Here is a 27173-nt window from a genome sequence, read left to right as displayed (position 1 = left end):
CAACGTCAAGAACCTGAGCAACTCTACTTAGAGTTACCAGATAAAATAAAGCCTTACTCAGAAAGCTTGTGGTTTATCTATAAAGTATGTGAAACTCTGTATTTTGGGGAACATAAATAAGCAAAAATCTAATGAGCCTGAATAAACTGATTGCTGACTTTTTTCATAAAAAGGTACAATGCTATTCTGACAGCACTGTAAAATATAATTATTATTTAAATAATTATGGTGTGGGAGGAAAAATAATACATGGAGAAAGGCACCAACTTCCATCGCAGTGTTTGACAGGTCAGAGCAGCCAGAGGGGTGTCCACAGTGACCGAGACGCTAAGTGGGTATGTAGACGGCGACAGTCACGTGTTTAGCCACGAAACGCAGCGGTAGACAATAAACCACAGAGCTGTTTTTATATGAACTGACAGGATCCAATCTGCATGAGGTCAGTCTTGGTTGCTAAATTTAAAAAAAATGCATTGAGAGGTATTACATGAATATTTCTAACTCTTAATTCCACCTCATCTGTTCAGCATGAATCTTCCTCTGTTCTTCTAAAATTCCTGGAGGATTTATTTTCTCATCTCAAGGCACCATGTCACTAATCAAACAGAATTTACATAAAGATCCCAAACAAAACCTTTCTAAGCCCATTTGTCCTTCTAAAACACAGAACACATCTCATAATTTTATATATGGAAACAATGTGAGAGAGCTGGGAAGCCTGGATTTAGTGATGGGCCTCCAGAGATTTATCACCTTTTCCCTTCAGGCTGAAGGAGCCTTAAGGCCCGTTCACACAGGATTAACACAATGCCAAGTGGAGAATAACATTTCCCCAGCTCCGCCAGTTAATTTAGGCGTATGATCTGTGGTGAACATGGACATTCAAAAGAACAAGACAAACTAAAAAGGCAATTAAAGACAAATAAAAGCTTGTGGATCTGCTAAGAAATTCCTTTTCCCAGGGATCGCTATCTGTGCAGCATGCATGAGGAAATTACTAAAGAGTTTAGTATAGATAACGGAGGGTATACCAGAACCCAGAAAAATTCCAATCCAATCAGATTCCGCTCCAACTTCAATCAGAATCAGCTTTATTGCCAAGTTCGTACAAACAAACAAGGAATTGCTCTCTGGGTTTTTTTGGGGGTTTTTTTTGTGTAATGCGTTATAAGATATATTTATGCATGTATCTTTAAGTCCTTAAATATACATATATACAATCCCAACTGTAATACTAATTCATGTAATGTCACTTTGCAAATTTTTGATTGTCTTTAGTAGTTTTCACTGTAAAGCAGAAAGAACAAACCTCTGCCATGTTCACTTCTATGTAGCAGAGGTTGTATGGCAATAACTCTTGGAACCATCAGAAACACAAAACAGGTTTTTGTTGACTGATCAACGATGTAGAGAGAATGAATAGATGCCAGTCTGTCAGGTTAACTCCACAGTGGTTGACAACCGATCAATACGCAGATAGATTGCTCAACTCACAGCTCTCATCCTACAAAGCAGAAGAAAAAAAAAAGTATGTGTGCTTTTGCTGATTACCTTCTCCTTCACCTATTTTCCTTTTCTCCTGAGTAGAGAATCTGAGAGCCACGAGAAGCTAAAAATATTTCACATTTTAAATTTATTTAATTTATGGAGAAAACTATACTTTACTCACCGTGGTTAATTATTTCTGGACCCACAAGCATCCGTAAATATAAATTAAACTGTGCAACATGGCTGTATTTTTCTTTGGCAGATATCATCAATCTGAACGTTGTTTTTATTTCAGGTTCATTTATCGGTATCCTACATTTTATTGTCATTTTTAAACCTGATAACACAGAACAATGTGTGGCAGTAATAAAACATCTGTTTACAACCAAAACAATCATAATAAAACACGTGAACAAAGCACCATTTTAACGTATACCCCAATAAAAAAAATAAAAATAAAAAAAAATAAGTTACCAGTTTCAAAACTATTAAAACTAGCACCAAAATAATTCCTGTGACTCAAATGAAATGATAGGATCGGTCATTTATTGGTCATTCTTTGGTTGTTGTTGCTCTGTGCTGTCAGTCAGCTGTAAATGACATAAAAATAAATAGCAATTACCAAAAAGTGTTAAAACAACAGCAACAACATTATCCAGTAGCAAAACCCTACATATTCCCAGGTTCTCTTTCAGGACGGCGCCACCCACCCATGTTTTAGAAATACAGGCTTGTTTTAATGAAGCAGAACCATGAAACTGGGTTTTTTGTTCAGGGATTCCCTAACAGTCCATCCCTACACCAGAAAAAAAAAAAATACTGTACAGTGACCAGTTTACCGTGTCAGAGGTGTGTCTTGTGGTCCGGACCCAAAGAGAAACCCTGAGTCCCTGAGAGCTGCGTCTGATGGAACCTCCCTCCTCCTGACGGATAAACTAATTCCTGTAGGATCTACAGGAAGTTATTTCTTTGTCTGTACTTGGTGGCCATCTTGTATATAAAGTTTACTTTTTATTTCAGTTGTTAAACAAATTAAACCAAAGCAGCTGAATCGAGCATCTTCAATCAAACACTATAGAGGAGGCCCAAATGGAGCTGCTAGAATCATAAATGACTTTATTTGAACACAGAGCTTAAAGGAAAATGCATCACTACGCTGCAGTGTCACGCTGTAATTCACTCTGTTTATAGTGTCATTCATTCAACAGATCTATAGTCTCTGAATGAACTGTTTGTCTTCTTGCCTTTTTCTATCTACTGTCTTTTACGTTAGATCTGTCAGCCTGGTTAACTGGTCCCAGTCAGGCATGGGCTGGCTTCCACTGTAAAGTACACCATGGTTTTAAAAAGTAATATTTTTCTAATTTAATAGGATGCCAAAGAGAGACAGCTGCAGGCTCACTCTCCCCCACCTGTGCCTGTGCACTGCCAGTCAGATGGCTGAAAGAAAGGGACAGCACACCTTCCCTTGGAAAAAAAGTTAAAACAAATTTAACTGGCTGAAATGATTTCTAGAGGTGGTGAAAGTGCAGGAACTAAAGGTGCACCACCCATCCCTCTTAATAAAGCAACGTCTTATTAAGAGCAACACTTGGCAAGCTATGAGGAGCAGGTCTGGGAAGCAGGGGGCCACACCCAGGTGACCCGACAACAATTAAGACTTGTGTTACTCTACAGAGAACAGAATAGCAAACATGTACAATAATCTGCATATTAGGCATGTATAGGTTAAAATGACCAAATTTACATTTTACCCCAAAGTTCACATATTAGTAAACTATATACATTACATTAATATGTGAGCAATAATACATTATTTAAGCGGCACTAGGAATAACTGATTATTTTATAAAATTATGTGTAATTTCTGGATTTTTTAAAATTTATTTTATATATACCATCAGCATCTCATACTAGATCTGTGATCCAAATGAAACCAAGTAGTTAAACATTTTATATAGCAACTAAATAAATCCTATTCTAAAAAGCACAAGTGATTTCTTTACAGAAGGTAATGTTGTGATTTAAAATATACTCGTACTCGTCGTCTTCCGCTTTATCCGGGACCGGGTCGTGGGGGCAGCAGACTCAGCAGAGACGCCCAGACGTCCTTCTCCCCAGACACCTCCTCCAGCTCCTCCGGGGGGAGTCCAAGGCGTTCCCAGGCCAGCTGAGAGACATAGTCCCTCCAGCGTGTCCTGGGCCGTCCCCTGGGCCTCCTCCCGGTGGGACATCTCCCGAGGAAGGCGTCAGGGAGGCATCCGGTATAGATGCCCGAGCCACCTCAACTGGCTCCTCTTGATGTGGAGGAGTAGCGGCTCTACTCCGAGCCCCTCCCGGATGGCCGAGCTCCTCACCCTATCTCTAAGGGAGTGCCCGGCCACCTTACGGAAGAAGCTCATTTCCGCCGGTTGTATCCGGGATCTTGTTCTTTCGGTCATGACCCAAAGTTCATGGCCATAGGTGAGGATAGGAACGTAGACCGACCGGTAAATCGAGAGCTTTGCTTTTCGGCTCAGCTCTCTCTTCACCACAACGGACCGGCACAGCGCCCCCATTACTGTGGCAGCCGCACCGATCTGTCTGTCGATCTCCCGTTCCATTCTTCCCTCACTCGTGAACAAGACCCCCGAGATACTTAAACTCCTCCCCTTGAGGCAGGAATTCCCCTCCAACCTGAAGAGGACAAACCACCCTTTTCCGGTCGAGAACCATGGCCTCGGACTTGGAGGAGCTGATCTTCATCCCAGCCGCTTCACACTCCGCTGCGAACCGCCCCAGTGCATGCTGTTGGTCTTGGCTAGAGGGGGCCAGCAGGACCACGTCATCTGCAAAAAGAAGAGACGAAATCCTCTGGTCCCCAAACCAGACCCCCTCCGACCCTTGGCTGTGCCTAGAAATCCTGTCCATAAAAGTTATGAACAGGACCGGTGACAAAGGGCAGCCCTGCCAGAGTCCAACATGCACCGGGAACAGGTCCGACTTAGTGCCGGCAATGCGAACCAAACTCCTGCTCCGCTTGTACAGAGATCGGATGGTCTCTAGTAAAGGGCCCCCGATTCCATACTCCTGGAGCACCCCCCACAGGGCATCACGAGGGACACAGTCGAATGCCTTCTCCAGGACCGGTTGGGCAAACTCCCATGAACCCTCGAGTACCCTGTAGAGGGTATAGAGCTGGTCCAGTGTTCCATGGCCAGGACAAAAACCACACTGCTCCTCCTGAAGCCGGAGTTCGACTATCGGCCGGACTCTCCTCTCCAATACCCTGGCGTAGGCCTTACCAGGGAGGCTGAGGAGTGTGATCCCCCTGTAGTTGGAACACACCCTCCGGTCACTCTTCTTATGTAGGGGGACCACCACCCCAGTCTGCCAATCCAAAGGCACCGTCCCCATCCGCCACACAATGTTGAAGAGGCGTGTCAACCATGACAGGCGGATCTCATCCAACCCCGAAGCCCTGCCACCGCGGAGCTTTTTAACCACCTTGGTGACTTCAGCCTGGGTGATGAAAGAGTCCAACCCCGAGTCCCCAGCCTCTGTTTCCACCACGGAATGCGTGATGGCAGGATTGAGGAGATCCTCGAAGTACTCCTTCCACCGGCCGATAATGTCCCCAGTCGAGGTCAGCAGCTCCCCACCCCCACTGTAAACAGTGTTGGCGAAGCACTGCTTCCCCCTCCCGAGGTGCAGGACGGTTTGCCAGAATCGCTTCAGGGCCAAGCGGTAGTCCTTCTCCATGGCCTCACTGAACTCCTCCCAGGTCAGAGTTTTTGCCTCTGCCACCGTCCGGGCCGCAGCACGCTTGGCCTCACGGTATCTGTCAGCCACCTCAGGAGTCCCACAAGCCAACCACAGCCAAAAAGGACTCCTTCTTCAGCTTGACAGCGTCCCTTACTGCCTGTGTGCACCAACGGGTTCGGGGACTGCCGCCGCGACAGGCACCGCAGACCTTACGGCTGCAGCTATGGGCAGCAGCATCGACAATAGATGCGAACATGGTCCACTCGGACTCTATGTCTCCAACATCCCTCGGCATCTGGTCAAAGCTCTCCCGGAGGTGAGAGTTGAATACATCCCTGGCCAAGGGGTCCGCCAGACGTTCCCAGCATACCCTCACTATGCGCTTAGGCCTGCCAAGTCTGTCCGGCTTTCTCCTCCCACAGCGGATCCAACTCACCACCAGGTGGTGATCAGTGGACAGCTCAGCCCCTCTTCACCCGAGTGTCCAAAACATGCGGCCGAAGGTCTGATGATGCGACAACAAAGTCGATCATTGACCTCCGGCCTAGGGTATCCTGGTGCCAAGTGCACTGATGGACACCCTTATGTTTGAACATGGTGTTCATTATGGACAATCCGTGACTAGCACAGAAGTCCAATAACAAAACACCGCTCGGATTCAGATCGGGGAGGCCATTCCTCCCGATCACGCCTCTCCAGGTGTCAGTGCCATTTCCCACGTGGGCGTTGAAGTCCCCCAGCAGAATAATGGCGTCCCCAGGAGGGGCGCTATCCAGCACCCCCGACAGGGACGCCAAGAAGGCCAGGTACTCCGCACTACCACTTGGCCCGTAGGCTGAAATGATAGTCAGAGACCTCTCCCCAACCTGAAGGCGCAGGGATACGACCCTCTCATCCACTGGGGTAAACACCAACACGAGACAGCTGAGCTGGGGGGGGCAACAAGCAAAACCCACACCAGTCCAATCCCTCTCGAGGAGATGGGTTCCAGAGCCCACGCTGTGCGTGGAGGCGAGACCGACTATTTCTAGCCGATATCTCTCGACCTCCCGCACCAGCTCAGGCTCCTTGCCCCCCAGCGAGGTGACATTCCACATCCCTAGAGCCAGCCTAAGCATCCAGGGTTCGGGGCGCCGAAGTCTCCACCTTCGTCTGCCGCCCAATCCTCTTTGCACCGGTCCCTCACGGTTCCCCCTGCAGGTGGTGGGCCCACTGGGGGATGGTCTTGCGTCTCTCGTTCGGGCTTGGCCCGGCCGGTCCCGCGAGGAGCAACCCAGCCACCAGGCGCTCTCCGACAAGTCCCGACCCCAGGCCTGGCTCCAGGTAAACCCCGGCTCCGCCGTACCGGGCGACGTCACGTGCCTCGATTTTGTAGTCGTCATGAAGGGTTGTTGAACCGCTCTTTGTCTGACCTGTCACCTAGAGCCTGTTTGCCATGGGAGACACTACCAGGGGCATTTAAGCCCCAGACAACATAGCCTCTAGGATTATTCGAGCACTCAAACCCCTCCACCACGTTAAGGTGGCGGTTCAAGGACGGTTAAAATATAAACCATAGTAAATAAGCTCTGGGTGAAATTCAACCTATGCAGTGACACTACTGTCCTGTCCTACTTCCATTTGGTACCTGTAAACCAACCATGTCAAACCCACGTATTAAACCATGGTATGACAGTTTCTTTCATTGTACCAGAGCATGTTGGTTTATTATGGCCGTAAATCGGCACAAAATGCTCAGATTTACTCATATTTCAAATATGATTGTATTACAGTCTATTCCCATTTCTTTAGGTTCTGAACACCATATGGGCCAGAAGAATCTCATAAAAAGCTTCAGACAGATTATGATTCCTCATCAAACCAAAATAACTTTAAAGCTTTGGTTCTAAAACTGGTGCATGGATCCGTCTGTTCTGTGGTAGAACCGTTTCAAACAGTTGGGTACAAAAAGGCCAGAACTGAATGAGTGAAATAACCAGCATTAAGTAGAATTTACTAATTTGCAGATAAACAGACTAGGGCTGAAACAATTAATTGTGATTAATCGATTATTGAAATAATCGTCAACTCATTTAGTAATCGAATAATCGTTAACTGCAGTATACAGACTCTGAAACATGCAATTTGCTGAAGGAAACAACCCACTCAGAGCAATAATTAGGCCAAAACTGTACAAACAATATATACACATGTTGCATTTAAGATGAAAAACCTTCTGTCTGTAAAAATGTTCTATCAAGAACTCCTCAAGTAGCATAGCTTTAGCTTCACCTGGTTCAAATTCTGCAACACATCTCCTTTTAAGCATCTTTTACAATCTGATTATTAATCGATTAATCAAAAAAATTGTCAACAGATTCATCGATTAGCAAAATAATCATTAGTTGCAGCCCTAAAATGGACCAGCACATAAGGCCAGATTCAAGAAGAAGTGGATGCTCAGACAAAAAATAGCTAGCAGAGAGAAGCACTGCCATCATGCTGGGCATTCCTTCAGGTATGAGTCAGGAAAATTAGGAGGAGTTATAAAGGATTCCTCTCTTTATTCATTATCGATGAAATAGCTACTGCCAGTTCTTACAGTTCTAAATGACAAACACACTAACTGGGCAACAGGCACCGTTCCTGGTGCCAACCTGCCATTTTTTTCAGCTGTTTCTTTATATTAGTTGGCAACACGACCGGCCGAAGTTCCAGCTCTAAGGGAAGTCAAATTAGTCTAGGTTATGCTGAAAAATTCCCCTCACTTAATACACACTAATGTCATTTAAATAACTGCAGTTCCTCTCAGCTGTACAGGCGTGCTTTAACTGTTTCACAGCCTTGAAGAACAACATGGGTGCAAGTCAAGAGAGGTTTAATGTATGCAAAACGGCTCACATGAAAAAAATGTATTCTTAGGTCCTGTAAAATGGGAAAAAGCACATGAACAGATGAGGGTTGAATGGAAGGCTTTACTGTTAATATTAAAACAGCGCCGTTAGTCATAAGGTTAACACAATTATCCAATTTTACTCTAACAAGTATTACTCTGGAATGTACACTGCCCAGCTCCACAGAGTCAGAAGATGTCATTGCTTCCTCTGATGAAAAACCACTGTCTAGTTTGAATGGCTCATAGTTAAAAGAAAATAACCCAGGGGAGCTCTGATCCTTTCTTAGAAAAGGAAATGAAATTACGGCACTAAATGAAATTAATCTGTGCTTTACATCCTTCCAATCTACAGCTGCTGATCAAAGCAGGAACCCCATTGTTCTCCAGTCAGTACGATTTTTCTCTGCATCCTCCAACTGCGACACAAAGAAAATGAGATGGTTTGTTATTGTGCCGTGGTTGTCTGGTGTTAGGGCAGAATATATCAGTCAGGACAGGGTTACAATAGATGAGACAAAGGACGGGGCTGAGCACAGTGGGAAGACATGATCCAGTTCCACAGGAGACAGTGAAACAACCTGAAAGGGCTCATCAGATGCAAATTCACCCAAATGTAACACAAGTTGGAGTGTTATGTAAAATAAAAGATGGGATCATACAGAGCTGCAGAGGCTGCTGCATACCTGCATTGTTTTCAGAAGGGCATTCATTTCCCATCCAATGATTACAGCCGAACAGGAGCTGTATTGTTCATTTGGTTGGAAGCTCAAATCATCCACATTGATTCCTTTATTCATTTACTGTTGAATCCTGCATTGCATCAATGGACGCAAGGAAATTGGACTTAATTACAGCAAGCGATGCCGAGCAAGATGATAAAGGCCTCAAACTAGAAGGAAAAGGCCAATCAAAGCTCACTTATGGCCTTTGAAAACTGCCATGGAAAATATTCCATGCTGTGACCTGACAATGGTTGACTTGGGCTGTCGAATTAGTTTTCTCAACCATGTAAACTTGCAATTAGAACATCTTAACAGCTCATATAACCCGACATGTTATGCATAAAATGTTCAAAAAGGCTCATAACAAATGTAAATCACAAAAAACAGGTTTCAGCTGTTTAACTTCAAGATGTTTTGCAAGTGGCTCTTTCTACGTTCACAAACACTAATCCTACAGTTTATATAGGGGAAATATGGTTCCTCCATTGAGTTCTGGGTCTAGCCTGTGGTCTCCTCCTAGTTGGAGATAGATGGTAAACCTCAACAAAGAACCTGCTTAAAATATCTAAACCACCAAAATGAATTCTGGAAATACGAATATTTTCCCATTCTGAGTAATTTTCCAATAGTTACCCAGACCAGGAAAATCCTTAAATCAAATTCCATACTGTTTGAGACTTTCTAGGAAATCTGCATACAGATTCCAACACATTTATATTTATTCAGAACCATCTTCTATCCTCACAATTACATTGGCATGTACATATAAACTCTTATTTACTATTAAAATTACATATTGTACTCAGATAAAATGTTATGATCTGAAGGTGGAGGGACACGTAGAAGGACCGCTTCCTCGTGCCAGATGCACAAGACCAAACCACCTGCCTGCACTGGCTGTCTGATGTTGAGAGGGCTCCTGTGTGTCTACATCAGAGTGAAAGGCCCCTTTTTGGTTTCCATTTTTCTGCATTTTACCATTTCTTCTTTAGGGAAACAAAAAACAAAAATCAAGCTCCTTTTAAGGAGGATCTCAGATGCCTGGATGTGCACTTCCAGCTGACAGCTCACTGATAAGATCTGGGTGACAGTTGAGTTGAAATGACCCAGACCTTCCCAATATTATAACATCGATCTCATTTAATGAGTTTATATTAAAGGTTTTAGACTTTCCTAAAGTATAACTTGTGTTGTTTTCAAACTGGAAAGAAGGAAATGAACTGGATTCTAGGTACTGTAAAGAGAACCAATAAAAGACTTGGTGCTCAGCCTTTATGCAACAGGAGCCCAACATTAGCAGGTCTTTAATTAAGCACAGAAATAAAAACTTGATGTTTACAGTAAAGACCTGATTAACGATGCAAAACAGGGTCGATTTATTCAATGATGTGCTTGTTTAACCAAATTTATCACAATAAGTAAACAAATTGTATGTTCAACTACTTAACTTCTGTTATTCAGCCGTAGTATTTTAGGACATAACAGCAGTGAGCATCTTCTTGAATAAACTCATGGTTTTGTCTTTCTCTTGTTTTTGTAAATCTGGAAAGCTTTTATCAGATCCTGTAACTATTGCATTTATGCAAAAAAATTTTAATTGAAATTCAAACTAAAACTGTTTGATGGTGAAAAGTTACCATGCTAGGAATTTTGTTCTTTTAATTTATTCTTGAATAGATCTTGACATCATTGCCCCCTACTGGCCAGAAAAGTTTTTTTTTATTTGCTGTTAAACGGGGGAAACAAAGACTATCTGGGGTGTGTAATCTAGGACAAATATCATGAGACACACACATAAAGCAGTCTTTAAATGATATTTGGACTTTTTTCATATTTTCTTCATATTTTTTTCATATTTACAATATTATATTTGCAATAAATTCTTCGACCACTTTAAGGTAATGATTTTCCACAATTAGCCACTTCAGGGTTTTTTTTTTTTTTAAATCACAAATGTAACCAGCGTCATATACCTGCATGATGTAATCCAGATAGCCATGTGTCTGAGGTGGAGAAAAGCCCTTCATGACAACAAAGTCACACCCCAGCAGACAACACCAGGAAAGGTTCAGAGGAACAGAGCTTTTAATCCACAGACATTTCCCCGTCAACATGGCTGGAGCGTGTCAACCTGAACTCTGCTGTCTTTCCCATGTAAAGAATATGCATTTATTTACATGCATGACGTGCAGAGACACCGCATGTCTGACAACCAGATCAAATATGACAGCTGCTTTGATTTTATTTATTTATCTTCAAAATAGCTTCAAAATTATTGCAAGGCTCGTTTTTTCCCCCCTAACAGATAGAACGGAGATAAGGAGAGGAAATTATTAATAGGAGGAGACGTCCTTCCAGGAAATTATACAGTTTGTTTAGATTTGAGTTTACAGGAAAACTAGAAACGTTATTAGCATGAAAAGTGATAGTGAAAAGTATTTGCCCCCTTACAGATTTCTTCTGTTGATTTAATTTATTAAAGGGTAAAAGGCTGTCCAAAATAACCTGGCCCAACGTGAAGACGTCACTCCTCCTTTTACTGAATCAGGAATTGTCAACAATCGGCTGAGTTCAATTTGACCATGCACACCCAGAGCCGATCACTACCAGACCTGTAGAACCAAGAAATCATTAAAATAGAACCTGACTGACAACATGAAGTAGACCAAAGGATGACATTGCTTCTCTGCTTCATTTAAGCACTACACAGTCCTGTGCTGCATCACCATCACTGTCACATGACCAAACAAACACCACATGGCCAACCGCATCCCCTCCCCCTCCAGGAACACAAACAGCAACAAGATGGAAATAATCATTGGTTATCAATATCGGCCATTTTCTACTTATCGGACCGATACCGATGGTAATGCCGACCTATCATGCATCCCTACAAATCACGTCCTGATCTGAAGAAATTTGAGTGACCGTGGATAAGTGTGAGAAGTTGATGTCTCGTAATCCAAAGGTTGTGAGTTCAATTCCAAAGTGCGCGCCCACAAGTCTGCCATAGGACTCCATGATGTACATTTTCAGCCCAGATGCTTAAGCTTATAGAGGATGTGTAGGTGGGTGGAACCTGCCATTAGGTTTAGGGGGCTTTTTCACACAGGGCTGGGTTGGATTCCGTCCATCAATGAGATGGTGCCCTTCTCCAGAGGTCACTGGGCGAGAGGCAGGGTACACCATGGACAGGTCGCCAGTCCATCTAACACCGCTTCTTGTTTTTACTCAGGTCATCTTTGTTGGATATTAAGTTTTGGTTAATGAGCTAAAAGGTTTAATTGCCAGATGAAACCTCTGGAGGGAAAAACCTTTTTTCATAGCACTGTATTTCGAATAAGTCAAACATTAATACATTTCTCTAATTACACCAACGAAGGTCGACTTCTTTAATACAAATCTCATTACAGGAGGGGGAACCATCACCTCTCACAATATACTGAATACGGCATCCAATTCTTCAAAGAGAAGCCTCAGCCAGAAGAAAAAACTGAATCTAAAAAGCTAAGCTAGAATTTAAAAGACGTTGACAGAAAAAAACAATTTAAAAAAACCCACATAATTAGCGCCTGGCCTGTCTTTACGTTTAGTCTCCAACGTAGGTTAAGCTCCAAAGACCTGCCTGTTTTTAATTCCACATCTACAAGTTGTAATGCAGCTTCTTAGCAGAAAATAAACAGCCCCAGAAGCTCAGTCAGGAAATTCATGTATATGCACCAAGTAAAGATGGTTATTACATAACAAGGAAAAATGCAGTGTATATTCTATGTGTTACCTTTTATCTATGACTGAACAAACCACAGCCCTGCAGTTTTCTTTATTACTTATCTGCACTTGTTATATGCTCGCTGGAGGCCTCAACAAAACAACTCTTTAGAAGTGAATAGAATTTGTGTTCACCTTTTGGGCATACATGCATAAATAGTGAATAATCAGTCCAATTCGAGTCATGTTCCTGGCTTCATGGTCAGGTTGTTTCATTGTACAACGCAGCACCTTGACCTGTACGTTGCTGTCAGTGTGGCAGATTGCTGCCCACGCCCTGCTTCCTCCTCCAATCCCTCAAGAGATTTAGAATTGAAGGGTGCTTACTTGACATCCCATCAGTTGGCGGCTCACTAACAAGTCGGCCATAAACCTTTTTTTCTCCCTTTGATTACACTAAGTGCAGAGAGACCAGATGCAACCCAGCCGTCATTTGTTGGCCTGCCAGCACAGTCGCTCGCAGACTGACAGGGGCAAGAGCGGGAGGAGGACGACGTGGGTCACTTGGGTCCAACCCCCACCTGTCACCCCTTCAGGAATAGAGCCATTGTTCTTCATTACAGCAGGAGACACTGCTGCAGGGGTTCAGAGGGAGAGCACGTCCATTTCCACACCTGTTTCCATCATTGTGGGGGGTCCTGGCAGCTCGTCTCTGAGCCAAAACCAGGCTGGATGATTCATCCAATGCTGATACCTTCTTTCAGAAGCGCTTACTGTTTTCTGCCAGATTGTGGTGATAATACAAAAAACAATTTCAAAGTCAAGGTTTTTTTGTAATTGAAAAGACAGAAAACTATTGGGCTGATTGTTTCTGTCCAAGCAGTAAAATCTGGGAAACTGTTTTTGGATTCCAACAAAACTCCAATAAAGCTCTGCAGCCTGATCTGCACAGTGGAGCCCAACACCACAGTAAAAACCAATCTTTACTAACAGTTAGGGAGATAAGGAGAGTGCCGATTGTGATCTGAACCTCACTACATTGGCTCAAGCCTCAGTTCCTCAGAACTTGGTAATGTAGCAGTAAAGCAGCTCACCCAAAGAGACATTATACATTTATTACCGCTTTAAAGAGGCTTGAGAAGCATAAAGGACAAATCCAATAAGTAGTTTGAACAGGTTTCATTTTATGTCTTTTCCAGATTTAAATATCCGTCTGAGTACTCCATCCTTTTTAGCCAATTCCTAAAGCATGAATGCTGAAGTTTGCTGTGAAGTTATGGCAAAATTTTTCCACAAATGTCAGACTTTAAATATGGAACCTGCAAAAGCCATAGACTGGAGAGAATGAAGGAACCACTGACAGAATCAAGTGATGAAATACTAAATTTTTTTTCCATAGTTACCAAGGTCTGGAAACATACCTAAACTCCTTATATTTGTAGTGTGTAAAATCACCTTGGCTTCGAGTGACATAACATATCATAAACTTCGGAGTATGATATAACTTTATGTTTCTAATTTTATTTTCTTAATTTTCTCTCTCTTTGCAAAGTTTCATACAATTTATTTTAACTTCTATACTTAGTCCCGACCCAGATACAAACAAAAAACAAAATCCCTCAGCAGTTTAACATTCCAGACATTAAGTAAAAAAACATGCCTGCTTTAATTCGTTTTCTTTTACTTGTAAATCAGGGACAACAGAACGCTAAAATCGCTTCTGATTGGACACTGTTGTAAAGGGGAGGTTCTTCTGGCATTTTTTCAGCACTTAAATCTGTTTAATTTATACAACTCAGTCAGTGAAATCTGGATTTAATTATCCAAGAATAAAAACAGATTCTTTAAATCAGTGGAGCTGAAATACTGGGATTAGCATCTAAACCTGGCCCAGTTTAAATTGGGCCTGGTCTTTTAATAATTTTTGAATGGTTTGTATTTATCTATAAAAATTCTTAGCCAGTAACTCAAAAATCAAGTTAAAATGTGATGCAGGAAATTTAAAATTTAAGATTTTATTTAAATAATAAATGTTACTCTTTTTAGATAATAGCAAAAGGAATAAAACTCAGAAACTGGACAAATTAACATTTTCTGTGCCTAATTTCCGTATTTCAATACCTAAGAAAACGAAAGCAAATTACTGGCTTTCCAGACTATGTAGGAACACAGACTATGAATATTGCTGAGTATCAACAAATGACCCGCTGAACGAAACTAGTCTGGCCAATCAATGACAACTCAGAAATGTAAAGGCGTATCAAATTACAACCATCATTACAATATTAATGTTTGCAATGCGGCAATCACAAAGGACTGCTGGGCTAGTCTGTGGGCGACTGTGGCTCAGTAGGAAGAGTAGTCGTCTTGCAATCAGAAGGTTGTGGGTTTGATTCCAGCTTCCTCCTGCCATAGGTCAATGTGCCCCTGGGCAAGGCACTTAACCTCAAGTTGCCTACCGATCTGCGTATCGGTGTATGAATGTGTGAGCATTAGTGAGTGCAATTGGGTGAATGTGGCTCTAGTGTAAAGCGCTTTGAGCGGTCTGTATGACTGGAAAAGCGCTATATAAGTTCAGTCCATTTACCAGTCCATTTATTTGCAATATCCAGCAACAGTTTCCCAATTCCAAGTTTTCCTGACGTAGCACAGCCCTAAAGGTCCGGTAGTGCAGTCCAATAACTTCTAAGAGGACCTGACCACTGACCAAACCAAAATAACAACCAGCCACCTCCAGCTGCTACATCTCATTTATTGGAGTCTTATAACTACATCCCTTACAGTAGACTAAGAGTTGAGTATAGACAATGGATTTCAATAATTGGTAAATGAAGGCATGAAATGTCACCTGATGCAAAACATCCTGTGATAGGACGATCCCATTCATACCTGTAAAAGTCAGGTAAAGAAAGACCTAAACTGGAAAAGCACAAAGCCAGAAAGGGTTGGAGAGGCAGGTAGCACAAAGAAAACCAATGAATGGAGCTTTCTCTCAAACATCTGCTGAACTTCCCAGGATCCCAACAGTGCACACTTGATCACGAGCTTTTCTCTGACTGAGAGGACCATTATATCATTCCTGACGTGTGTTTCCAGTTAAGGATAATCAATCAATCACCACATTAAGGAATGTGAAGCTGACAGATCATTCAGCCTCAGTTTATATGTCAGCGGTAATGTAGCGGTAAATAAAAAATAAGAAAGCAGGCCAGAAAGCAGAAACATACTCAGTATAAATCAAGCTGTCAGCCACGCATTAATCAAGGCTTTACGCTCCAAATTAATCAATTTGTTTAGATGTACAGTGGGTTGTATGTCAGAGAAAAGGTGTGACAACAATGCCGACTTAAAACAGTCGGATTAAGACCAAACGTGAAATGCTCCAGAGGGATCTGTTTTCCATCGTTAGCCGTTGTTCTGAGGACCATCAGACAACATGCAAGTTGTAAACAAGCATTCTCTCAGCATCCATTAACACAAGACATGTTGGATTATCTGACAAAGATTGCATCTACACACAAGGCAGAACTAATGCTCTTATCCAAACCTAACAACTATCTGAGATCAAACAGAAAGCAGTGTGTAAAACCTGATATTAGGGTCATCATCGGGTCAGCAGATAATATTCCTCCACAGACACCTATAACATGCCTGAAAGTCTACAAAACATGACACGGTTTATGCTTGTTCTGATAATTGGTAGATTGCCACTCGTGTTTCAAGTCTGAATAAGCTAATGGTCAGAGTATGCTGTGTTAGCATTACTCAGCACCTGTAAAGCACCATCTAAGCCGATAATCTGCAGCACAACTGAACTTAATACTCATATATGGCTTTGCAGAAAGATTAAATTGCCTACCTTTCACTTCCAGCAATATATACACATTTAAAACGAAAAAAGGTGCTGGATTAGAATCTATATTTGTTCCATGGTTTGTTTTAGAGTCAGATAACACTTGAAAGGAATATATGAATTCATAATTCATGAGAATAGGGAAATTAGAGAAGAAAGTGAAAGCCTAGTTAAAGTTTAATGCAATGTGGAAGCTAAATGTGAATGCAATTTGGGTATTTTTAACCCAAGACATGCAAGAACAGAAAAATCCGTATGTGTGTTCTTTTTATTGGCTGTGCCCAAAGTAAGGCTCAAGAGTGAGCATTTTATCTCAATACCTTTCATTTGTATTGTGTAATTTGATGAATATGAGATGAACCTTTGTGTAATCACTGCAGTAGTCCTGGTGGAGTGCTCCACTGTTTATCCATTCCTCTTCCCTGGACAGAATTATTGAAAAAGCTATTGCTGCCATTTAACCTCTTGGTTTTTCTTTCTCACAGAGTATTCCTGACTCAGTGCTGCTGTGATTGGCAGTCTCGTTCCTTACATGGTCATTGACACAGCTATTGTTGTCATTAGCTTATTTTACATTGAAAGAAATCCTGACAAGGTTTCTGTCTTGATGTCTCTTTTTTGGACAGAGTTACAAATGGACCTACTGTTGCCTACTGAGTCTCTTCAGGACAAAGCCTTTCCTGTCCCATAGAAAGTATACAGTAGTGAAGTATATCTGCATCACCAAAAACACAGAGGTTCAAAACTCTTCAATAAAAAGTGTATTAAGTACTCTTTGATTTTGCCGAAACGCTTCATGAGGGCTTTATTAAATACATTATTTTAGCTAAATCAATTTTGCTAAAATTAGGTGTAGTAATTCACAAAATGTTAAGAGGCTACAAAGCTAAAACATGTCTTCTCACCTAAGATGCTACAATCCTGATCTGATGTTTATTTTTAACCCCCATTTAATAAAAATTTAACTAGAATCACTATAAAAACAACCACAAACAAATGACTGTGTAAAATTTAAGATTTTGTCAGGAAAAAAGCAATAAATGAGTTCAAAATAGATTTTTGCATAAAATGTGACATTTAACCTTTCATATTTAAATAGGAAAAGTAATCTGCTTGTGGGATAAAGAATGAAACAACAAAAGGTCCATAAAAAAAAGGCTGCAATAATGTGCACCCGTTTTGGACTCAGCATCCAACATCTTAACTGTGCAATATTAGCCTACCCTGCCCTACTCAAGTTCTCCACATCTATTAGATTGTGAGGACATCTCTTCTCCACAGCAATTTTCAGGTGAACCCAAAGATCTTCGGTCCGATTTAGTTCTGTACATCAATTTTCCCCTCATCAAGTCATTATTTTATTGATTTGGATGCATGCTTGGGCTCACAGTCATACTGAATAAATAAATCCCTATAGCGTTTGGGTGAAACGGACCGGTATTAAGAAATTCATTCATCTTGACAAGAACCTCCATCAGAATGGTGTTCCTTTGGTTATGTGTTGCGCTTTATTGGTGCCAAACGTCTCATTTACATTAAAGGTGGAATTTCATGCACCCTTTTCTGACTGATACATTTGTACAATGAGATTTTTTTTTCTCCCTGGTCTGTTAACTATGGCTGTACCTAGAGGAAGCGAATAGGCAAATATCCGACTGAATTTTCGACAGGCAATCAAATCATCTACAACTGATGGCAGTTGTTAACTTAAAATGACTGAAAGATGAAACTGAATCAAAACTTGGTTCATCAAAACTTTAGTTCAGGGCTGTGCAGTTATGCAACCAGGTTATTGCATCTTTGTATTTTTTTATATATTCTTTTAATAACCATTTCTTTTTCACTGTGTTCAGGATGTGTCACGTTAAAAATGGAAAAAGGTTTTGGAGTAAATTTTAACAGGGATGTCCACACTTCTGAGAGCCACTGTAGTCATCTCTTTTTATGAAAAATCTTCTGGCTCATTATGCCGCACCCACTGACCTCTAGTTTGCAACTAAAATTGTATTTTTTGGGGTGGCATGGTGGGAGGGGTGCACAACCTAGTTCCAAATTAGGTGCACGGACAGGAATGACATTCCGATATACAGGTCCTTCTCAAAAAATTAGCATATTGTGATGAAGTTCATTATTTTCCATAATGTCATGATGAAAATTTTACATTCATATATTTTAGATTCATTGCACACTAACTGAAATATTTCAGGTCTTTTATTGTCTTAATACGGATGATTTTGGCATACAGGTCATGAAAACCCAAAATTCCTATCTCACAAAATTAGCATATCATTAAAAGGGTCTCTAAACGAGCTATGAACCTAATCATCTGAATCAACGAGTTAACTCTAAACACCTGCAAAAGATTCCTGAGGCCTTTAAAACTCCCAGCCTGGTTCATCACTCAAAACCCCAATCATGGGTAAGACTGCCGACCTGACTGCTGTCCAGAAGGCCACTATTGACACCCTCAAGCAAGAGGGTAAGACACAGAAAGAAATTTCTGAACAAATAGGCTGTTTCCAGAGTGCTGTATCAAGGCACCTCAGTGGGAAGTCTGTGGGAAGGAAAAAGTGTGGCAGAAAACGCTGCACAACGAGAAGAGGTGACCGGACCCTGAGGAAGATTGTGGAGAAGGGCCGATTCCAGACCTTGGGGTACCTGCGGAAGCAGTGGACTGAGTCTGGAGTAGAAACATCCAGAGCCACCGTGCACAGGCGTGTGCAGGAAATGGGCTACAGGTGCCGCATTCCCCAGGTCAAGCCACTTTTGAACCAGAAACAGCAGCAGAAGCGCCTGACCTGGGCTACAGAGAAGCAGCACTGGACTGTTGCTCAGTGGTCCAAAGTACTTTTTTCGGATGAAAGCAAATTCTGCATGTCATTCGGAAATCAAGGTGCCAGAGTCTGGAGGAAGACTGGGGAGAAGGAAATGCCAAAATGCCAGAAGTCCAGTGTCAAGTACCCACAGTCAGTGATGGTCTGGGGTGCCGTGTCAGCTGCTGGTGTTGGTCCACTGTGTTTTATCAAGGGCAGGGTCAATGCAGCTAGCTATCAGGAGATTTTGGAGCACTTCATGCTTCCATCTGCTGAAAAGCTTTATGGAGATGAAGATTTCATTTTTCAGCACGACCTGGCACCTGCTCACAGTGCCAAAACCACTGGTAAATGGTTTACTGACCATGGTATCACTGTGCTCAATTGGCCTGCCAACTCTCCTGACCTGAACCCCATAGAGAATCTGTGGGATATTGTGAAGAGAACGTTGAGAGACTCAAGACCCAACACTCTGGATGAGCTAAAGGCCGCTATCGAAGCATCCTGGGCCTCCATAAGACCTCAGCAGTGCCACAGGCTGATTGCCTCCATGCCACGCAGCATTGAAGCAGTCATTTCTGCAAAAGGATTCCCGACCAAGTATTGAGTGCATAACTGTACATGATTATTTGAAGGTTGACGTTTTTTGTATTAAAAACACTTTTCTTTTATTGGTCGGATGAAATATGCTAATTTTGTGAGATAGGAATTTTGGGTTTTCATGAGCTGTATGCCAAAATCATCCGTATTACGACAATAAAAGATCTGAAATATTTCAGTTAATGTGCAATGAATCTAAAATATATGAATATTAAATTTTCATCATGACATTATAGAAAATAATGAACTTTATCACAGTATGCTAATTTTTTGAGAAGGACCTGTATGTTGGTGGGAAGTGGGAATTATTAACCCAGCTTCAACATCTTAGTAGTAGTGAAGGAAAAAGAAAATCAGCCGATAAATGCATCTGCACAGTGTGATCTTAGAGTATGCAGCTGGAGGTGAATAATTGATATGCTCTGTGCCAGTGTGCCTTTAGTTCTGTGTAAAATCAGTGGAGCCATTACCATGAAGGTAAAGCAGCAGTGCGTGTTGTCCAAAGATCAGATGCTCGGTTACTCTGTGCTGCAAGGAGAAGAGAACAAGGGAAACATGCGTCCATTTCCCATTTCAGTGGATAAAACTGGATTAAGTCTGGCGGATAATCCACAATGTGACAAACGTCGACATCTGCCTCCCCTGTCATTCTCACAACGAGAGGCTGGAACCCAAGCAAAGAATCGCAGCTGTGTTCTCATGAAGAACAGCCCCAGCACTGAGCACATTCAGCTGCTGATGATTTACTGCCTGCATTGACTGACTGTTGAAATCCAGAACATCATCAACTGGAAGAAAACTCAGCACTTAGTCAAACTACAGCGCGTAACACCACCTCAGTAATTAAACTAAGGTGGCGTGCAGAGCTCACACTCACGCACGCTGCTCACAACACCAGCAGCCAAATAAAAGCGGATGAAATGATGCCTTCACCCTGAGCATCTTTATCTGGAGCCAATCCGCTCCTTGAAACCGTCTAACTCAGATTACAACAGCCGAGAGAAGCTTGGATGTTTTCTCTAATCCAGCTCCGGTAGAATGAAAACAACTAAAACAAACCCGGCAAGGACTCATTTTATTAACTCCTAGAAAGCCTGTCCAACATATGGAATGGGTCTGTGAAAATGCCTTTTAGAATACAGTCAATAGACGAGTCACAGTCAGTACAATAAACCCAAATTCGCCCCGTCTTGTTTTCGTACCTTTGTATTCGTGCATATCTCTCTCTTTTACGAAATGCCAGGGGGTGTTTCGTACTGGCTTTGTAAAGCACCGATTATATCATCTATTCATAGTTTCTGCAAATAAATCTGGTTGTAGGACTCCGGTAAATATCTACATGAAGGTGGTCTTTCATTGTTGTTTTTTTTTTTTTGCATTCTTGAGGTCAACTAACCCAAACTGGAATCAACCAGAGATACATAAAACCAGGGAGCAATAGAGTATAACTTTTTTAGAAAAGATGTAATTAAATTAAACTACGCGAGTGATTCCTGTATTTTTATAAACTATAAATATCTTTATAAAATCTAAAATACACAGGTACTTAATGAATAGCGGAATTGACCTGGCGCCAACTGAATATTACATCTAAAAACGATTAGATTAATCACTAAACACACGCAGATTAGTGCGACGTCTTTGCGCCGAATTAATCAAGACATGTGCACTGTGATTATGACAGACTGTGCAAACATAAGACCTGCCAGAATTCCTGACTCTGTTAATACAAGTTAAATGAACAAAGTTATGTATGGAGTTTGATCTGAGCCGCCGAAGCTGCAGCATAGAGAGGACTTTCCGCGCACTGCTGCTCTCTGATTTACAGGACTGTCCGTCCTGAACATGCAACAAAGTAGCCTCCGGGACACAAACAGCAGCAATGCGACCATGGAGGACGTACAAGCGACTCCTTTTCTTCTCAACGCGATTTCACACAGACAATGTGTTTTAGTTTCCCAACACTATTTTCTTCAAGCAGCTGCCAACGGCGGTGGGAGAAAAAAAAGCGGTTTAGCCTCCAGCCAAATGCTGAGCGGTCCAAAGTGATGTACCGGCCGGGCAGCGCCTCTACAACGCCAAAAACACCAAAACCTGCACTGTTCTGCGCAGCGCTTTAACTTTACGGAGATGTTTTCCTACTTGGTGAACAACATCTCAGCCGCATCCAAACAGCTCCGCCGCGAAACGGCTCACAAATAAACTGCTCAATGACACTCCTCCGCATCTACATCCGCGGAAATGCGAGAACAAAGGGCGTCCTCCGTTCACACATAAGCGGAAAAAGTCCTACCTTCGTGAAGAGCCGCTGGAAACACGAAGAGAAAGAGAATAGTCGCCAGAGAGCCGCTGCGAGCGTTCGCCATGTTGGACACCTGCTTCAGAATGGCAGAGAGACGCAGCTTCACCTACAGCGGGACTCGCTTAATGAGATGCAGACAAGGAGGGAGGTTCTAGCTTCCACGCATCCACTTATTCCCAGCAGGGATACACAGAGCTACTTGTCACGGACGCGCTTATATAACGTTTTGCAACCAATCTGAGGAAAAATGTTTTTATTTGAGGCTTTGCGGCAGGTCGAGTAAGTCTTAGCATTCCATCATTATGGAAAACCATGGCGTTTTGTCATGCAGGTTCACCTCAGTAAATTAGGATATTATAGAAACGTTCATCCAAAATGTGAAACTCATTTGCACACTTACATGTCTCAGATCACCAAACAGTTGATATCAGACAAATCTAACCCGAGCAGACACAAAAGGCACCTTTCAAATAATGATTTCATTTATTAAAGGAAAAAGCTATTCAAGCCAACCTGGCTCTATGTTAAATATAACATAGAGCCAGTTAAATCCTGAGATAACTGTGGTTATTTTTCAATTCAGTTTTACTAGGAAGAACCAGGCTTTTACTGTCACACCTGTAGAATAAAAAAATCACTTGAAATAGGCTGAAATAGCCTAAATATCTTAAAAAGAAGCTCATCATGCCCGGATCTAAAGAAGTTCAGGATCAGATGTTAAACAAAGTCATTGCCATCTATCAGACTGGAAATAGTTACAAAATCATTTCCAAAGCTTTGGGATTCCAGAGAACAGCAGTTAGAACCATTATCCAAACATGGAACAGTGGAGAACCCTTCCAGAAGTGTCCGGTCTACCATAATTACTCAAAGAAAGCATTAACAGCTCCTCCAGGAGGTCACAGAAGAACCCAGAGCAACATTTAATGCTTTGCAGGACTCACTTGCTTCATTTAAGAACCACTGCTGACCCAAAAGAACACCTAGGCCCTCCTCACATTTAACAACAAAACCACCTTGATGATCCCAAAATGTTTAGGGAAATATTCTTTGCACTGACAAAAAAAAGGTGGATATTTTTGAAAATGTGTGACGTGTTACATCTGGGGTAAAACTAGCACAGCATTTCAGAAAAAGCACATCACTGATAGTCAAACATGGTGGTTGTAGTGTGATGCCTGGGGCTGCTTTTCTGCTTCAGGACCTGGCCGACCTGCTGTAATTGATGGAATTAAAGGAGTTTCTCTGGTATGACTGTAAAAATGTCATTCATGCTGGAAAACCCTCCAGTGTGGCTGAATTAAATCAATTCTGCAAAGGAAAGTGGGTCAAAATTTCTCCACAGAGACCTAAAACACATACTGCCAATGATCATGAAACACTTGGCAGCTGTTGTCACGAGGGGTGGTACAAGCAGCTGTTAGGTTTAGGGGTGATTACTTTTCAACACAGGGCCAGGTTGGCTTGGATATGTTTATTTATTCTATAAATGAAATAATGATTTACATTTTTTTGTAGTTTCTCAGGTTATCTTTGTTAGATATTAACATTTGTTTGATGATCTGAAACTTTAAATGTAACATAAAAGTAAAAACAGAAGAATGGGACCCAACACCTTTTCACAAGACTACTTTATATAAAATATAAGTTTCGCTAATTGAAATAAATTTCTAAAATAAATGATGTATTTGATGATATTCCTATTTATTGAGATGCACCTGCATGTTGGCAGGAATAATTCACCGGGCATGGAAAAGAGCTGATTTTCATCCCGGGATGGAAGTGGGCAGCGACTAATTAAAAAGCTGGGAGCAGTTTAATGCTGGAGCTAAATGAGATAATTTTGTCCTTTCTTCTTCCTGTAAAAAGAGAAGAACTTGGAGAAAAACTAGATTTGGAAATGACTTTAAATTAGGCAAGATGTCATTCCCATACCTAAATTTTGACTTTGAAGACAGATGCAAAGAAGTGTAACATTTGAGATTCCTGTTAGTGTGCTGTGAGAAATGAAGTGCTTCTGTGATTGGTCTGGTTTGCACTAATCAGATTAGAAAAAAGTTATCAGATGTTCTTGGTCCGTAATGCAGCAGGGCAGGACTGAAGGTACAGTTTTCCATTAGGTCAGGAAACATTTTAAACCATTGTAAAGTGACATGTAATTGAAGGCCAAACTGCAAAGTGTGGAAAGGGTGATTTTCCAGCTTCAGTATTTTTCTCTATGTAGTTTATTTTTATGTTACAAGAGTAAAAACTGTCAAATGTTAATGAAAGACAAATGTGGAATCACTTCTCTTTATGGAAGTTTGGTCTGTCCATTTAAATATTTAACTACATAAAACAAATGTATTTATCAAATGAACATCCTGGCTTTGTAATCATACTTCAAAAATATTAAATACCATTTTTGTAATTAATGGCAACATCTGCTCGTCAGATCATGTGGAGAAAAAAGAAATCAGTAGTCAGAAACTGAAAAAGATCACATTTAGTATTTTACTGTCCCTGCTCTGGTTTGGCAGCATGAATTATTTAAACGTTTCACCAATGAAACCAGTCAGTTTCCAGCCTTCTCGTAAAGCAGATAACTAATCTACAAGCATGTCTTGAAGATATAAAAACTTGGATGACTTTAAATTTTCTGCTTCTAAATTCAGACAAGACAGAAGTTGTCGTCTTTGGACCGGAGTCTTTAAAAAAGAAACTGCTTAGTCAATCACTTAACCTGGATGGCATGAAATTGACCTCCGGTAATAAAGTAAAAAACCTTGGTGTTATTTTTGACCAGGACATGTCATTTAAATCCCATATTAAACAGGTTTCTAGGATTTCCTTCTTTCACCTCCGGAACATTGCCAAAATTAGAAATATTCTGTCCAGGAGTGACGCTGAAAAACTAGTCCATGCATTTGTTACTTCAAGGCTGGACTATTGTAATTCGTTACTATCAGGATGTCCACAAAATGCAGTTAAAAGCCTTCAGCTGATTCAAAATGCTGCAGCAAGAGTTCTGATGAAAATTAAAAAGAGAGGTCATATTTCTCCTATTTTAGCATCTCTTCATTGGCTCCCTGTTAAATCCAGAATAGAATTTAAAATTCTCCTCCTCACATATAAAGCCCTTAATGATCTAGCTCCATCATACATCAGAGATCTGATTGTTCTATATGTTCCTAACAGAGCACTTCGTTCTCTAATGGTGGTTCCTAGAGTCTCTAGAAGTAGAATGGGAGGCTCCTGTGGAACCAGCTCCCGGTTTTGGTCCGTGAGGAAGACACCCTGTCTACTTTTAAGGCTAGGCTTAAAACTTTCCTTTTTGATAAAGCTTATAGTTAGAGTGGCTTAGGTTATCAGGGAGGGAGCCTTCCTCCCTCCCTGTTGGTTGGAGTAAGGGGGAGTCAGGTTTAGCCTAAACCGGCTCAGTTATGGTTGAGGTGCAAACACACCCTCCATTTCTGCTACCTGTATGACCCCTTCTCTTTTCCAATGGTTATAATCAGTCTGACAGAGAGAGGTATCCCAATCCTTGTGGTTTTTAGTATAACAATGACCATCAGTGGGACCCTTTGTGGGGTTCCTTGAGACGACATTGTTGTAAATAAGCGCCATTTAACTAAATAATTTGAACTGAAACTATCTCTGTAGTTATGCTGCTATAGACTTAGGCTCCTGGAGGACATAATGACCACTTTCACCCTCTTCGCTACATTCTCACACTACTCTCCAATTTTGCATTATTTGCTGTTATTTCAGCTTTTAACCTTGTTCTCTCTTTTCTCTTCCTAGAAGCTACACCTGGCCCTGTGTCTACCTGTGACACCTTTCTGGAGAGGGGAATCGTCCGACATGGCGATTGACTGAGCTTTACTGTAACTAATTATATGTGCTCTCTTTCAGACTCTAATCTTGAAAACTGGCTCAGAGTTTATCTGTTCTTTCTTTCTAGATGAAACGACTAAAGGAGCTCTATCCATTAACATTTCCTTCCCATAGAAAGGACTCCTGAATCAGTGCTTCTTTGTTCTCTTTGTGTCTCTGCTCTGTTCTCTCAAACCCCCAGTCGGTCGTGGCAGATGGCCGCTCACACTGAGCCTGGTACTGCTGGAGGTTTCTTCCTGTTAAAAGGGAGTTTTTCCTCTCCACTGTCGCTACATGCATGCTCAGTATGAGGGATTGCTGCAAAGTCAACGCCAGTGACTGTCCACTGTCTCTACATGCTCATCCAGGAGGAATGAATGCTGCAAGTCACTGACTGGATGCAATCTGGTGGGTTTCCTTAGACAGAAAAACGTTTAATCAATTTGAATAAATAACTGAATCTGACTGCACTGTTCAATGGTTAGGATTAATTGGAATGTATGTACCTGACTTTTGTGAAGTGCCTTGAGACGACGTGTTGTGAATTGCCGCTATATAAATAAAACTGAATTGAATTTAATTGATCTGCTCTGCAGGATGGAACCTTGTCATGCACATTTTTAGAGGTCCAACATAAATTTAAACCTAGATGGACATAGTTTGGTGGTTATGTTATTAAATTGACCTGCCTTTCCTGAAGAAAAGCTTGAGAGGTCGTTGTTCTATTGACAGATTCACACTGATCTGGAAAAATTACCTTATTATCTGTAAAGCTACTGTGGATTGATAGAATGAGACAGAAAGTAAATTTTCTGCAGAGCTAGTGAAGTCCTTCACAGTCAGTTGTTCTTTTTGCCTTTCTTTTAAGGTTTTAATGGTGCTTGGCTTTTCTGTGTGTAAATCAACTTTTCTTCAGTCATTTGTTTTATTCAATTCAATTCAGTTTTATTTATACAGTGCCAATTCACACAAATGTCATGTGTTAAACTCTGTCAATTCAATAGAAATATACAAATTTCAAGTCAAGTACATACATTATAATTAATCCTAACTATCAAACAGTGCAGTCAAATTCAGTTCATTATTGAAATTGGTGAAGTTTTTCTATCTAAGGAAACCCAGCAGATTGCATGGAGTCAGAGACTTGTCTGTTTGAAGTCAAAAACACTGAATGCAGTTTCCTTTCTGTGTTTCATTACTTTTGTTATGTTTT

At 41.5% G+C, this 27173-nt stretch overlaps 1 protein-coding gene across 1 annotated transcript in view; it reads right to left on the bottom strand.

The window, feature by feature from the left end:
* Positions 1–22244, bottom strand: part of cadm1a (cell adhesion molecule 1a) — a 598640-nt gene extending 576396 nt beyond the window's left edge. The window contains exon 1 of the mRNA XM_047378234.1: positions 22097–22244. Within this exon, the coding sequence (XP_047234190.1) occupies positions 22097–22169 (73 nt within the window). The 5' untranslated portion in view covers positions 22170–22244. The remainder of the gene's footprint in view (positions 1–22096) is intronic.
* Between the last annotated feature and the right edge of the window lie 4929 nt (positions 22245–27173).

This window comes from Girardinichthys multiradiatus, chromosome 11 (assembly GCF_021462225.1).
Source record: "Girardinichthys multiradiatus isolate DD_20200921_A chromosome 11, DD_fGirMul_XY1, whole genome shotgun sequence".
In the NCBI taxonomy this organism is placed as follows: Eukaryota; Metazoa; Chordata; class Actinopteri; order Cyprinodontiformes; family Goodeidae; genus Girardinichthys; species Girardinichthys multiradiatus.
Note: the sequence above shows the minus strand (reverse complement) of the source record. Positions and strands in the feature narration are given on the sequence as shown.